Source organism: Myotis nattereri (assembly GCF_964212035.1).
Source record: "Myotis nattereri genome assembly, chromosome: 3".
NCBI classification, from domain to species: domain Eukaryota; kingdom Metazoa; phylum Chordata; class Mammalia; order Chiroptera; family Vespertilionidae; genus Myotis; species Myotis nattereri.
The window spans coordinates 179,767,076-179,780,836 of record NC_138077.1 but is presented as its reverse complement, the minus strand read 5'-3'; the positions used below and the strand labels follow the sequence as shown (position 1 = coordinate 179,780,836).

Genomic DNA, 13,761 nt, shown 5'->3' with positions numbered 1-13,761 from the left:
CGGGGAAACCAAGCCCAGAGAGGGGAGCAATTTCCTCAGGGTCACACGGTCCAGGGTGACGAGGGAAACAGGACTCGGGTTGGGGGCTCTTCCTTCCTACTCTGGTTTTCTCCTGGAGTGTAAGCTGGTGTCGGAGCAGCGACCTCCTTGCCTCCTTCATTCCTTACACAGAGGCCAGGAACAAGCTGGGGGGCTGAGGTGGGGCTTGGCTGTGGCCGCAGGTAACGAGGTGGTAGCACCAGATCCCTCCACATGGGGGCGCCAAGAGTCTGTTTTTCTGATGGAATTTTTTTTCATTGTTACTGAATATAAAATAGAACAATGCCTTCAGTTTCACAATGTAGGCAGCTCAAGTCACATGTTGCTGACAGTTCTGTCAGGTTTCTGACAGAAGCATTTTTTCCCCTTCTAGGCTTTTGGGATGTTGGGGCTGTGGTGGGAAAAGCACATGTCACCCTGTGGTGTCCGCCCCTCACGATTATGCTGATGCCCAGATTAGCTGCACTCCTTCCCGTCCAGACTCGGCGTGTGCATGTCCAGGGAGCGAGGACTCACGTTGTTCAGAGTTCTGGAAGGAAGTACTTCTCTATACTGAATTCCCTCCAACGTTTTGAAGCGGACGGCCACTTTAAGATCTGTATTCTCAGGCCTGTGCCCAGAGACCCACTCACAGCATTCACAAATGGAAGAAACTCTGGGGACAGGACGGTGGGGGAAGCATTCTTGTTCCTTTCCCCACGTTGGGAGCTGTAGCAGAGAAGCCCACTAAAACCATCTAACACCCTGTCTAGCTGCTATGATTGACAGGGAACTTTCCTGCTACCGCATGCCAGGCTCTGGTTAGAGCTGTTCCCACCCCTGCAATAGCGGCTGATGGCCTTTGTGACCGAGGAAGCACCTGACTGTGGGGGTGTGAAGGGGAGAGGATTCTCATGGGCGGCGAGGCCCCACAAAGAAGAAAAGAGCCAATGCCATCATTGGGGCTTTGACACTGCTGGCCCCCGTCAGGATCTCCCCCATACCCAGATGCTTCCTGCTTCAGGCACATACCCCAGACATAGAATCTCAGAGCTGCAACTCAGAAGCCCCCAGAGGACAGGGCATTTCCCCTGTGCCAGGAAGGGTGGGTAAGATGCAGACACAGAGGTTGGCGTAGGGAGTGGGGTGGAAGACAGTGGTGGGCACATGCCTGGCAAAAGCTCCCGAGTGACCGCCCAGCCTCACAGCCTGGTTATCGACAGCCAGCCTGTCCCCCCCGTTAGTCATGAGCCCCAAAGGGAGGACTGTAGGACGCGCCTCTTGTCCCTTCCGGAGCCTGGCTCAGGCCTTGCACAAAGTAGGAGCCCATCAAATTGAAACCAGCGCGGCCCAGCCACGCTCCCCACTGGCCTAGGCCCTGCTGGCCTGCTCCCTGGGATGGAGATAATCTGTGTTTGAAGCTCAGTGATGTGGAACTGCCCCAGTGACCACTTCCATCTGTCCCTGCCGAGGCCGCTGGGAGTGTCCTCTCTGCCCTGTGACGTTGCGCTTGAATCTGAGATTTCAGCAACAGTCCTTCACACCTCAGGAATCTGTCCCCCTGCCCCGGACACTACCAGTGCCCTGGCCCAGGCCACCACCATTTCTTGCTGCGGTCCCATCTGTTCTCCCTGCCCTTGCTCGGGGACCGGTAGAGACATGGAATGGATGAGCAAATGTCAGGCATGGTAAAAAACACCTCATGGGCTTTGCTGTCCAGACCTGAACTTGAATCTCAGTGCCAGCACTCAGCCTTGAGTACTTTTCCTCACTTGTCTGAGCCTCAGTTTCCTCGCCCATAAAATGGGAATGATAATGACTGCTTGTGAGGTGGTTGTGAGGATGAAAGAAAACAGTGTCTCCAAAGTGCCTGGCCATCACTAGTGTCCTGATCATCACCCTTTCCTTCCACCGATCACGCCCCCGGGGGCTGCCTGGCCGTGCAGCGCAGACCTAGGGATCCCACCCCGACTCACGGGTGGCACAGCCGGCCTCGTCCGCTCCGCTCTCGCAGTCCTTCTCCCCGTCGCAGCGCCACGAGGCGGGCACACACTTGTGGCTGGTGGGTCCACAGCTCAGCTTCTCTGCAGGACACACCTGCTTGGCTGTGGAGACAGACACATGTGCATGGGTTGGCCAAGGAGGACACAGGGCCTGGTGCCAGCCCGTCCTACTGCTTGGCCCCAGCCACCTGGCCTGAGGCCCTGGGAATCCACCAAAGCCTTCCTGTTTCGTGTGTCTGGTGTCTTCATCTGAGAAGCCCCTGTCTGTCCTGAAGACTTTCTGAATCTTGTATCTGACTCCACCACGGCCCCTACCTAACTCTGTCTCATACCCTCCTCGTCCCTGGCGATCAAGCCTCCTTGATCCGGCCAACTCCCGCCTGCTTTGACGGCCCCACCTCCCCTCGGTCCAAACCTCCCCTTTAAGCTCCAGCAACACGGAGCTCCATGCCCTGCAAGTATCTCTGCCATTTCCCAGCTGTGTCCTGGGGCAAGACATGCCCCATTTGGGTCTCAGTGCCTCATTGATCTGAACCTGCAGATCTGAAGAGTTCACCAAGGCCTCAACAGCCCCCCCCCTCCCCCCCCCCCCGTCCACCCACCATACAACTCACCCCCTCCAATCCCGGCAATGGTGGGAGCCGCTGCTGAGAGCAGCCGCCTGTGGCAGGGCCCAGCGGGACCACACAGCTATAATTACTGCAGCTGCAATCAGAGGCTGGCTCAGTCAGGGGCCCGGAGCCCCAGGCTTGATTCTCAATTTGGAAGAAAGAATGAGAACCTGATGGGGGCTGGGGGTGGCGTTCATCCTGAGCATCTCAGGGTGACCCGCGGGGCAGCCCCAGCCAAGGCGGGCGCCTCTGAGACCTTGGCGGCGGCTCCCGAACACAGCGGTCTCTAGGACGTGCCAGGCATAGTCTTCCTCTTCACAGGAACTCGGCAGGGGCAGGATTATCTTGTGGCACAGACATCAAGGGCCTGGGCTCTGGCCCCTGGCTGCCTGGGTTCAAATCCTAGCTCGGCCGCTCACTGACGAGCTACCTTAGCCAGTAATCCTCATCTCTGTGCCATTAAAGTGGGGATAATACTATTCCTTACCACATAGGGTTGTTATGAGGACTAAGGTTATGTCTGGGAAGAACTTAGGACTGGCCCGCCCAGCCCTGAGTGCACTGACGATACTAATTCCCGGGTAACACAGGACTGGCTTATTCTCTCAGCGAGCATCTACCGAGCGCTGCTCTGCCCCAGACACGGCGGCGATCACAGGGCTGGCTAAGGACGGAGTGAGGACTCAGAGTCAGCTGTGTCTGGTGCCTGCAGCCGGACAGTCCACTGCACTGGGAAGCAGCTGGTGGCTGTTGCCTGACCCTCACTCTTCTCTCTGATCCCAGACCAGTTCGTTCTCTTCTTACTTCCATAGCTGGGCTGAGAGGCCACAAGGGCTGGACAAAAGGGCACAGACAAGATGGGGTGGCGGTGCAGGAGTCTGCGTCCTGGCCTCCAAACACTACTGTGCCATGAGAGAGGAGTTCCTTGGCCCCCAGTATGGACCCCAAAGTTATCCCTAGGACGACATTTCATGGACTACAAGGCAACCCATTGGGAATGCAGGATTCATGTTACAGACATTTCCCTTAACAAGTGACTGTTGTGTCGAGTCTGGGGCGGCCTTGGGGCTGCAGTGCCGCGTGGTGAGGGGCCTGGGAGTTGGGAGGGGGCACTACACACTGTGGGACCTCAGTAAGCACTTCCCCTTCGGGGCCCATCAGAACACAGGGAGCTGGGGCTGACCGGCATTTCCGAGAGTCCTGACTAAGGGATAAGGGTGTGGTGGCTGTTGGAAATACTCCAGCCCATCGTAGGCTCAATCCAGCCTTCGAGGGCAGAGTCAGGAATCTGCATTTTAGCAAACCCCCCACCCCAGTGATTCCCATGCACCCCTTGGGAAACCTCCAGGTTATCATTCTGCAAGTTCAAAAGATATAGGATATTTCACCTCTTTTAAATTCACCCCCAGAAAAATGATAGCGATGTTCTATATGTTTGCAAGCCCAGAGAGAGCAATGGGGTGGAGGGACAAGGCGACTGTATGTCCCTGAGCCAGGCCTCAGGAAACCACCTCACCGTGGACCTGGAAGGAAGTCATGTGCACTGAGCACCTGCAGTGTGTCGGCCTGCTCCACGCTGCGCATTTGACAATTCCCCATTTCACCCTTACCCTCACCTGCCAGGTAAGCAGGCCCTGCAGGCTGTGAGTGTGAATTCCAGGGCACCATTCATAGAGATGGTCATGTCAGCATTGCCCATGGAGTGGAACAGGGTAGTGGTCCCTCATCCTATGTCACAGATGAGGAAACGGAGGCTCAGAGAGACCAAGTAATGGCCAAAATGCACAGTGGCGAGAAGCAGAGTCCAGGTTACCCTTCCCATCAACCCCCACAGGCTCCTGAGGGTGGGGAAGTGGCTCAGAACAGCTCCAGACTCTGCCCCACATCCCAGGTGCTGGAAGGTCCCTCGACCACCCGCACCCCCTCTGGGGCTTGGTCCTGCAGACCCCGGGGCAGCAGGCAACCGCTTGAACTTTTAATGAATATTTATACAGTTAATTGCATAACCTTTCAGCAAGGACAATGATTAAACAATCCGTCCGCTTCCTTTCTTTATAATTAATAAGACATTTGCGTGTCCCTAAATAGACAGCTCTAATTATAGGCTCTGGAGGACTCGGCAGCGCCTGACAGCAGCCCTCCTGCCCTCAGAGCGCCAAGGCGCCATGCTGGAATGCCAGGCTCCAGGGGTCGTGGCGGTCACATGGAGGAGCAGCCGTTAGAGCGACAGGAGACAGAGGTCCGAGAGGGGAAGGGACCTGCTGAGGCTACGGGATGCTGGCTGTTCCAACGGCCCGTCTCTCCCGGAACCTCCCCGTCTCTGCTGTGATGTGGCTCTGCCCCAAAGCCAGGACGCGCACCGTGCTCTCCGGGCTCCTGGGCCAGGCCTCTCACTGCGGGCCCTGGGAAGTGCAGGTCTCCTTATGAGGGGCACGGTCATTACCTTCCTCTTACGAACGAGGAGAGCAAAGCCTGGAGAGGGTAAGTCTTGCAGTGAGGGGCAGAGCTGGGCTTCCATTCCAGGACGCACCTCCAAACGCACTGCTTGACTTTTTTGCACTTGATCACAAGAGAAAGCAGGCCCCTTGGGTCCCCACCCTTGTCAGTCTCCCCAGCATCCCTGGGGTGGAGAGGGTGCTGAAGGAAGGAGGCTCGAGGGGCCTCAGCTCAGGCAGAGTCTGCAAGATGGCAGGTGGCCGCCCAGCACCCACTTTCAGGAGGACTGAAGCCAAAGGCCTTGGGGAGCATGAGGTGGGCGACAGAGCCTGGGCTTTCGAGTTCCTTCAGCAAATCGCTTAACCTCTCCGCACTCTGGCTCCTCTTATCTGAAAACGGGGTTACACAGTCTTCTAGATTTGGTGGGTGGTTTAAATGGGGAAACATGGAAATGCCTACTCTCAGAACCTGCAAGAAACTCTAAGCTCAAAAAAGAATGGCCCTTGTTTTAGTTCATAAAATGCAAATGCAAAGGGCTGGAAGGGCCCTGGTCTCCCCCCTGGGGATGCACGTTATCATGGCCCACCACGGTCTGCCCCAGCCCAGAACGCAGGTGCCTGTCTCTGTCTGTCTCCCTGAGACGGATGCCTGAGGGAAGCCCTCGGCCTGCTGGTCAAGTATCCCCAGGTTCTGAGAGGCAGGAGCGAGGGACCCGCCGTCTCGGACGTGGGGAATCCTGCACAGCTGGCGAGGGCCCAACTGCACGCTGGAGAGGCTACAGGCATTTACACATTCCCAGAGAATCTGCCCCAGAAATCCAAACCCGTGGGTACTTTTTCTAATTCATAAGCTCGCAAATTAATAAAAAGGGAAATGTCTGTTGAATAAAAGAATGAAAGTATTTGGCGGCTGCTTATTGAGCCGGCACGTGTGTGTGTCAGGTCACGAGGGGCTCAAGGGCAGCCGACCTCCAAGTGGGGATTGCCGGCTCCAAGGGGACCAGAGCTCGGGCCCTGGGAACGTTCAGTGTCCAGCTGCTGCCGGTGCAGAAGGGGTGGTTGCAGCAGCTCCTTCACACGGGGCAAAGTGCTAATTAGCATATTCAGCTTTTATTAGTATAGATAGGAAGGTACTCTTGGTTAATCAGTGAGGTCTGCTTCCAGGTGGAAAGGTTCTAAGATTCATGCATAAACCCTCATTTTCAATAAGCAGCACCAAGAATTGCAGCTCACTCACCTTGAACCAAACTCCCCACCTCCCGCCCCTCCAGATGCCTGAAGGTGGGTCTGAGCCGTCCCCAATCAATGCGCTATAATTAGAGCTGCGATGCTACTTTCATTAGGCAAATGTCCCAGGCTTTCCTACTGTGACTCCTGGCTGTGTTTGACAGACAATCCAGAACCAGAGGAAAGAGAGCTGGGAGAAACCCCAGTCCCCCAGTCGTCGTGGAGGAATGCAGGAATGGGGGCTGCTCCCAGATCCCTTACCCTCTCGATGCAACCCCCCTCACTTATACTATTCTAAGATTTTAAACTGGGGTATGTGAGGGAGAGGGCCTGAAGTAAAAATATAGTAATGAAAGTAACACTGCCCGTTACTGCAGCACTGACACTTTGCGAGCAGTTTTCCATTTGATCCTCACATCCACTGCAAGGCAGATACCATTACCCCCATTTTAAAGATGAATAAGCTGAGGTCCAGGGAGATTGGGCAATTTGCCTGAGGCCTCACAGGTTAGAAGACCTGAACCCAATAATATCAAACACCGTAGTACTCACCACACTTTACTACTGCCTATGATCCTTCTTTGAGGGTGGGGAGGGCTCAATCCTGGGAGCTGGCACAATCCCCAGAAACCTGGTAGGCTGTGAAGGTTGCTATGACAACACCAATTCAATGGGCAGCGGGTTGGCTGTAGGGTTCTTGTTCAGTCAGGAAGCCTGCTACCAGGCCCTCCAATGCTGCCTGACCCTCGAGGTCCCCCCTGGCTCACCTCCTCCAGGCAGTCCTCCCTGCCCGTAGGCCTGTCCACCTCTGACCATGCAACTCTAGACCGGAAGTGGGGTCCTGAGCTCGTGTCCCAGCTGGGCACAGGCAAAGGAGAAAGTATCTCAGAATCCTGAGTCTAGGAATCTTAGGATCACGGTCTTGGGAATTCTGGGATGTGGGAAACCAGGGCCCACAGAGGACCTCACAGTAATCACTGGGAGGACCCAGAGAGCTGGGCTCCTCCCTCCCTGGACGCAGCCTTGGCTACGCTCCCATGGGTGCTCTCTCAAGCCTCAGGGAGCCTGTGGAGCCTGTTGTCACGGGAGGCAGACCAGCCACAACAACCTGAGCATCTCGGAAGCAAGGCCCTCCACTGCTCTGGGCCGCCAGTAACTGCCTCAGAGCTGGGTGCCAAGCAGGCCCGGGGTGGAAGGCAGCAAGTGCTAAGTGGGCAAAAAGGACAAAGACAGGGACACGGGGCAGGGCAGGGTGAGGGAGGGGCAGGCCAGCAGGGTGGGCAGGACCCAGTGGCAGGAGGAAGATGAAAAGGGACACCAACCCAGAGAAGTGGGGAGAGGGGAGCACAGCTCTCAGGCAGCAAGACAGATCCCGGTAATAATGGTGATGCAGCTCCCCGCTCCCTTTCTGCCCCAGCATCCAGGGTAGCTGCTGGCATGAGGGCGGGTGGCCCAGCTGGCTGGCTGCAGTGGTGGAAAAGCCCCCTGTGGCCACAGCCCCTCCCCAAACACACGCACTGGGCTGCACAGGCTGCACGGCCGCTGGGCGGCACTGGCTCTGCCCCTTGTTAGCTGGGTAGCCTTGGGCAAGGGGTGAACCTGTTCCAGCCTGTTTTCTTCTCTCTAAATGGGGGGCCATCCCACCCCCTTGCCAAGGTGGTCCTGAGGATGAGAGTCACAGTGGGTGTGGCTGGGCTTTGTTCCTTTTGAAGCTCAAGACAATGAGCTGGCTGCCCCCTGCCAGGCACCCCCAGGACAGCGCAGGGGTTGGCACCTGGTGGGTGAGGAAAGGATCCGGCCTGGGGCAATGCAGGGAAGGTGAGGGCAAAAGGGAAGGGAGCTGGGGAGCCCTGTCTTAGGCTGGGTTGCTCTTGCTCGCTCTCTCTCCCCCTTTCTCTTTCTCTCACTCCGAGACTGGTAGCTCTGTTGCTAGGAGACAAGGAAACCCAGTTATCACTAGCTCAGCCCTCGATGGGACTAGATGGGATGCTGGCCTCCTTGTCCCTGCCTCTGCCTCTGGGACAACTGTACCCCTAACAGGACGTGGGGCTGTGACTGCAGTACCCCCAGCCCCACACCCTCCACATGCTTATCCGCCCCCCCCCTCCCGTCTTTTGTCTCAGGCTCACTCGGATGAAGCTCTGCCTCCAGGACCACTGGGTCCTTCCCCGCCCCCTTCTCAGCTCCCTTTTTAATTTAACAAATGTCACAGAATGACCTGCTGGTGTAAGTTTGCTTTGAGGATTAGAGCCTGGAAAAGAAATCACGGAGAGACAAAGCCCTGAGTGTGGGGCAGGCCTGGGGCTCAGCTCTGCCAACCACTCACCCTGCTGCCTGGGCTGCCGCCAGCCGGCCATGGAGGCCGGGACCCGGGCAGAGCTGCCCAGGGCAGAGGAAAGAACTGAATCCTCAACGTCCTGGCTGGGCCTGAGCCTCGGTGTCCCCCTTTGTAAAATTCAGAAAGTGGCAGTCCCTGCCTCATGAGGCTGCTGTGGGGATGAGAGGAATTAACGTACACAAAGAGCTCAGCACAGTGCCTGGCACACAGTACACGCTTCACGAGCACCAGCCGTTGTTAGTATTAGAATTATGATTGGAGTCCTCAAAAAGGTAGTGGGGGTGCGCGGGGCTGGAGGATGTGCTATGGCTACTTCGGGGCCGAAGGCTCGAAGGGCTCTCTTAGAAGCGCCTGGTACTGCAGGAGCAGGGCCCAGTGTGCCAGGGAGCTGCGAAGACAGCCCGGAGCAGGATGCTGGACACCAGCTACTAGATTCACCTGCCCTTTGCCAGGAGCCCCGAGGGCACAGCGCAAAGTGAGTCCGGGCTGTGTTTGACAGATCACCTTCCTTGAGCCTCCCAACCTCCCACGAAGGAAGATCTGATGAGGACACCGAAGCCCAAGACCCCCGCCCGCAGCCCGAGGGACAGGACTCACGGCAGGTGGCCTGGAACTCATCGGAGCCGTCAGAACACTCCTCTTCGCCATCACACTTCCACCGCTCGGGGATGCAGTGGCCGTTGTCACAGGTGAAGTCGGTGTCCATACAAGTCTTCTTGGCTGTGGGGCGAGGAGAAGAGCGTGAGGGGCCTGCTGGGCACAGGAAGCTTTTTCAGGACAGAATGTGCTCGACCACCTGGCCTTCCATGGCCCCTATGTCACAGGGAGCCCCATCGACCGAGGGGAGAGAACAGGAGAGAGAGGCTTTTACCGAGCACCAGAGGCAGACAGGTGACACCTGTCCTGCCCTCCAAATTCAGAGCGAAGTCCAACAAGTGTGACAGGATCCATCCACCAAGGGCATGCCTGTTCCCTATCACACCTTTCTCTTCCCCCAAAGTCTAGTTCCACTGTCACAGCCTCCAGGAAGTCTTCCCTGATCACCTAGGGCAGATGCTTTAGCCCCTTCCGCCAGTTCTCAGTCCCTGTACCTGCTCCCCGAACCAGACCAAAGTCAAGGCCTCGTCTGTAAGCACCAGAAAGCTGGTGATAATAAATCAAAGATGAATGATTGTTTTATGGCAAGATTAATGAGATATCCTCTGTTCAGAGTGGTAGAAAGAGAATCTACTGGCAAGACACCCAAATCAGTCTGTCCCCAGGGTGCTTCCAGTCTGAGGGGCGGGGGAGGCCTCCACACAGGGGGTTTGAATCCCAGCTCTGCCTCTGGTCTGTCTGACATTGGGGTTGTTAACCTCTGAGCCTGTTTTCTTATCTATATAACTAGAGGCCCGGTGCACGAAAATCATGCATGGGGAGGTGGGTGGGGAGGGTCCCTTAGCCCAGCCTGTGCCCTCTTGCAGTGCAGGAGCCCTCGGGGGATGCCCACTGCTATGCTGGGGGGCGGGGGGGCAGCTCCTTCGTTGAGCATCTTCCCCCTGGTGGTCGGTGCGTGTCATCGCGACCGGTGGTTCTGCCTTTCAGTTGATTTGCATGTCAGGCTTTTATTATATAGGATGGGAAGAAGGAGCAAAGGGCTCTGAAGAAGGAAGCAAGCTGTAATGTATGAGGAACACGCAGCAGAGATCCTGGCACATAACAGATGCTCGATAAGTAGCAGCTATTGCTGTTTTCATGGTCTGAAGTCTTAATTAGAAGCAAAGGAAATGGGTGTTCCATGGTCTCATGGGGGATGTAGCAGGCTGAGCTCTCACAGCTGGGAGCGGAACTGGGACAGGAACACGGGGTCCAGTGGGGTGCTCTCCTCCCTGTCCCTCCATTGGCCTGATGCTCCCCAGCGTAGGTGCTATGTCACATTCAGCACAGGACCTGAAGGGGTAGCTCTAATTGGGGGCTCAAGCCCGATGGAAGCACAGCTGCCCAGCCTCTGCTCGCACATCCTGGGCCAGGGCTCCCCCTCCCCCCAGAAGCTCCCTCCCAGTGGCCAGCTTGGATTATGTCCATCCTCCCACAGGCCCTTGGGCTGCCTCTGGAGCAACATGACTGGGTTTCCTGAATCCATCCAATTTCTGCCTCTCCTTTCTTTTTAAAAAATATATATCTTTATTTATTTTAGAGAGGAAGGGAGAGGGAGAGATAGAAACATCAATGATTAGAGAAAATCATTGATCAGCTGCCTCCTACACACCCCCTACTGGGGATTGAGCCCACAACCTAGGCATGTGACCTGACCAGGTGATCTCCTGGTTCATAGGTTGACGCTCAACCACTGAGCCACACCGGCTGGGCCTGCCTCTCTTTTCAGTGGAATCCTTGCAGTATATCTGCATGCTAGGATGTTTTCTTCACACTTTCCATAGGAGAACACCTTTGTGCAGGGCTAGAAGAAACCAGAGGAATCAGAGTCCACCTACAGATGGGGAGCCTGAGGCTCAGAGACGGGGTCAGCCCAGGGGAACAGCAAGGCAGGGACCAGAACCAGCCGTCCTGACTCAGGCTAGGAGCCTGCGCAGCCCTCGAGCCCTGCACCATGGGGTATGGTAGGTCACCGATATCAATACCACCATTAGGTAAATCATGGCCCATAATCACCTGAAATAAGGACAGTGATGACCACAGCACCTGGGCATTCCCAGCGGGGACAGCGGAGTGTTTCTCCACCAGAAGCTCAGCATCCAAAAGAGAAACATTCCTTCCTACATTCCCGGAGTGTGTCCCGTGTGCCAGTCCCCATGTGAGGCACTTTCCCAGGAAACCCCACGACAAGGGGCCCATCTGTCCCGCTTGACGCATGGGGAAAACCAGGGGTGCTAAGTTACACGCCCAAAGTCACATATGGGTGGAAGCAGGGCCACAGTTTGACCTCATAGTCAGATGCCCTGGTAGCCGCTGTTAATCCCATTTTACACAAGAGGAAATTGAGGCTCAAAGAGGTGAGGGTGGTGGTGGCAGAAGTGGGATTTCAATTCCATGTGGCAGCTGCCAAAGCACAGGCTCCCTCCACTAAGGCCCTCAGCCATCTCAGCAATACAGGACTGAGGACTCTGGCAATGCAGCGTGACTGGGTTCCAGGAGCCACTGGTCCAGGCAGATCAACATAGCCCGGAGGTACCTGCATGAGGTGTTCTCCTGGATTGTGCCCTTAAGTGTGAGCAGAATGAACCTGGGCGATGCCAACGGGTGCTCTGCTCGTGGGCTGTTCTGGGGAAACGGAGGCGGGCAGCCTGCCATTTTAGGTCGGGGACCAGACTAAACCACCTTGATGGGCCTGTCTCAAGTGTAACAACGTGGAAGGATTTGGAGTCAGAGCGGAGACTGAATCCTGGCACGGCCACCTCCTCCCCGGGTGACCCTGGGCCAGTTCCTCCGCGCTCTGGGCAAGTGGGGGCGGTGGCTTCCCGTGCAGCACGGACACAGAAGAGGCCAAAAGGCTCCCCTGGGGGACCCGAGCAAGCGCCCGGTGCCGGCTGTCCAGGGAAGTGAGCCGACAGCCCCTCGTCAAGAGGCTGCATCAGCACTGCCAAGCGATGAGGGCTGGGCAGTCTTCCGAGGTGTCGGACAAGCCGTGCCAGCCCCCGCTCTCTTGGCCGTGGCAGCCTTGGCTCCAGCTCCCGGGGTGATTCCCCAGCTGGGCGGGAGGCCGTGGCTCCCTGTTTCCAGGGATTCATGTCCCTCCATGCCAGTCGCCCCTTGGACAATGCCCACCTCTGTGGGTCCCTGTACTCCACAGCCCAGGAGCAGTATGTAATCATCCAGGGTCTGCGACATCATAATCTGGTGCCATGGCAACAGATGAGCTGCCACAAAGGGCTTGGGATTCCACAGGCCAAGGGGGAGAATGGGAAACCCAGGACAAAGGAAGTGGGAATGGCTGTTTATAACAAGAATGCTGGCCAAGGAAAGTGTCAGACAGCCCATGGTCCAACGAACTCTGCTCTGCCACCTGTGGGCTGTGTGACCTTTGGCAAGTTATATAACTTCTCTGAGCCTCTTCTTCCTTCCTTCCTTCCTTCCTTCCTTCCTTCCTTCCTTCCTTCCTTTCTCTCTTTCTTCCTTTCTTAATATATTTTTTATTTCAGAGAGGAAGGGAGAGGGAGAGAGAGAGATAGAAACATCAGTGATGAGAGAGAATCATTGATCGGCTGCCTCCTGCATGCCCCCCACTGGGGATCGAGCCCACAACCCAGGCATGTTCCCTTGACCGGGGTCGAACCCGGGACCCTTTAGTCCACAGGCCGATGCTCTATCCACTGAGCCAAACCGGCTAGGGCTGGGCCTCACTTTCTTCATCTGCATTCGGGGATAATCTCCCTGCTTCACCACACAGGCTCGTTGGTGAGTGGGCTAAGTGCATAAACTGAAAGCATAAAGGCGCACGTTTGCGGGGTGTGGAGCCAGCAGCCCCAGCTGTGGGTGTGACATTGGGCCCATCAGTCACAGATGAGGGCCTGCCTCCTCATATGGAAGTGGAGGTGTGGTGCCGACTGCATCTGAAGCCCCTCTCTGTACCCAGAGTCTGTGATCTTGTGAAATTATTATGATCACTCGGCACCTGCCAGCACCCACCCCCAGAGGCATCCTCCCCAAGACAATGTGCATCCTTCAGTTATTCCCTCCCACGCTCATCCCACAGCCCCGTGCATACAGGGGGCTTCAAAACAGAGATCAGCCTGGGCTGCCAGGTGGAACCGCTTGGTGTGGCTTCCTCTTGGCAATCACAGGGCTCTGTCGTGTCAGAGCCTCGAAGGCCTCTATGAGCTCGGCCGTTCTATAAGCCAGAACACCAGGGGCAGAAGGAAGTGGCTGCTCAGAGTCACAGCACTGTCCGTGGGAGGGCTGCACCTGCACCCAGAGATTCTGACTCCCGGTCCCACCACGTCTAGGGGTCAGGAAAGGCTTCCGGGAGGAAGGGACCGTATTCAAGGAAGAGGAGTCGGCCAAGCTGTGGGAGCGAGGAGAGCGACGAAGGGCATTCCAGGGTCACAGGGCCTGGGACATGGACAGAATGGCCAGGCAGGGTTGGGGACCTGGGAGCTCCCTAGGTCAGGGCCAGCTCGCCCCACCTCCTC

The 13,761-nt window shown here is 56.6% G+C and overlaps 1 protein-coding gene across 6 annotated transcripts in view; it reads right to left on the bottom strand.

The window, feature by feature from the left end:
- Positions 1-13,761, bottom strand: part of LRP8 (LDL receptor related protein 8) — a gene marked incomplete at its 5' end in the record, with an annotated part of 71,313 nt that overhangs the window by 26,840 nt on the left and 30,712 nt on the right. For all 6 annotated transcript variants that reach the window (XM_081087349.1, XM_081087348.1, XM_081087350.1 and 3 more), the window contains 2 exons: positions 1,995-2,123; positions 9,230-9,352. In XM_081087349.1, coding sequence (XP_080943475.1) covers positions 1,995-2,123; positions 9,230-9,352 — 252 coding nt within the window. The remainder of the gene's footprint in view (positions 1-1,994; positions 2,124-9,229; positions 9,353-13,761) is intronic.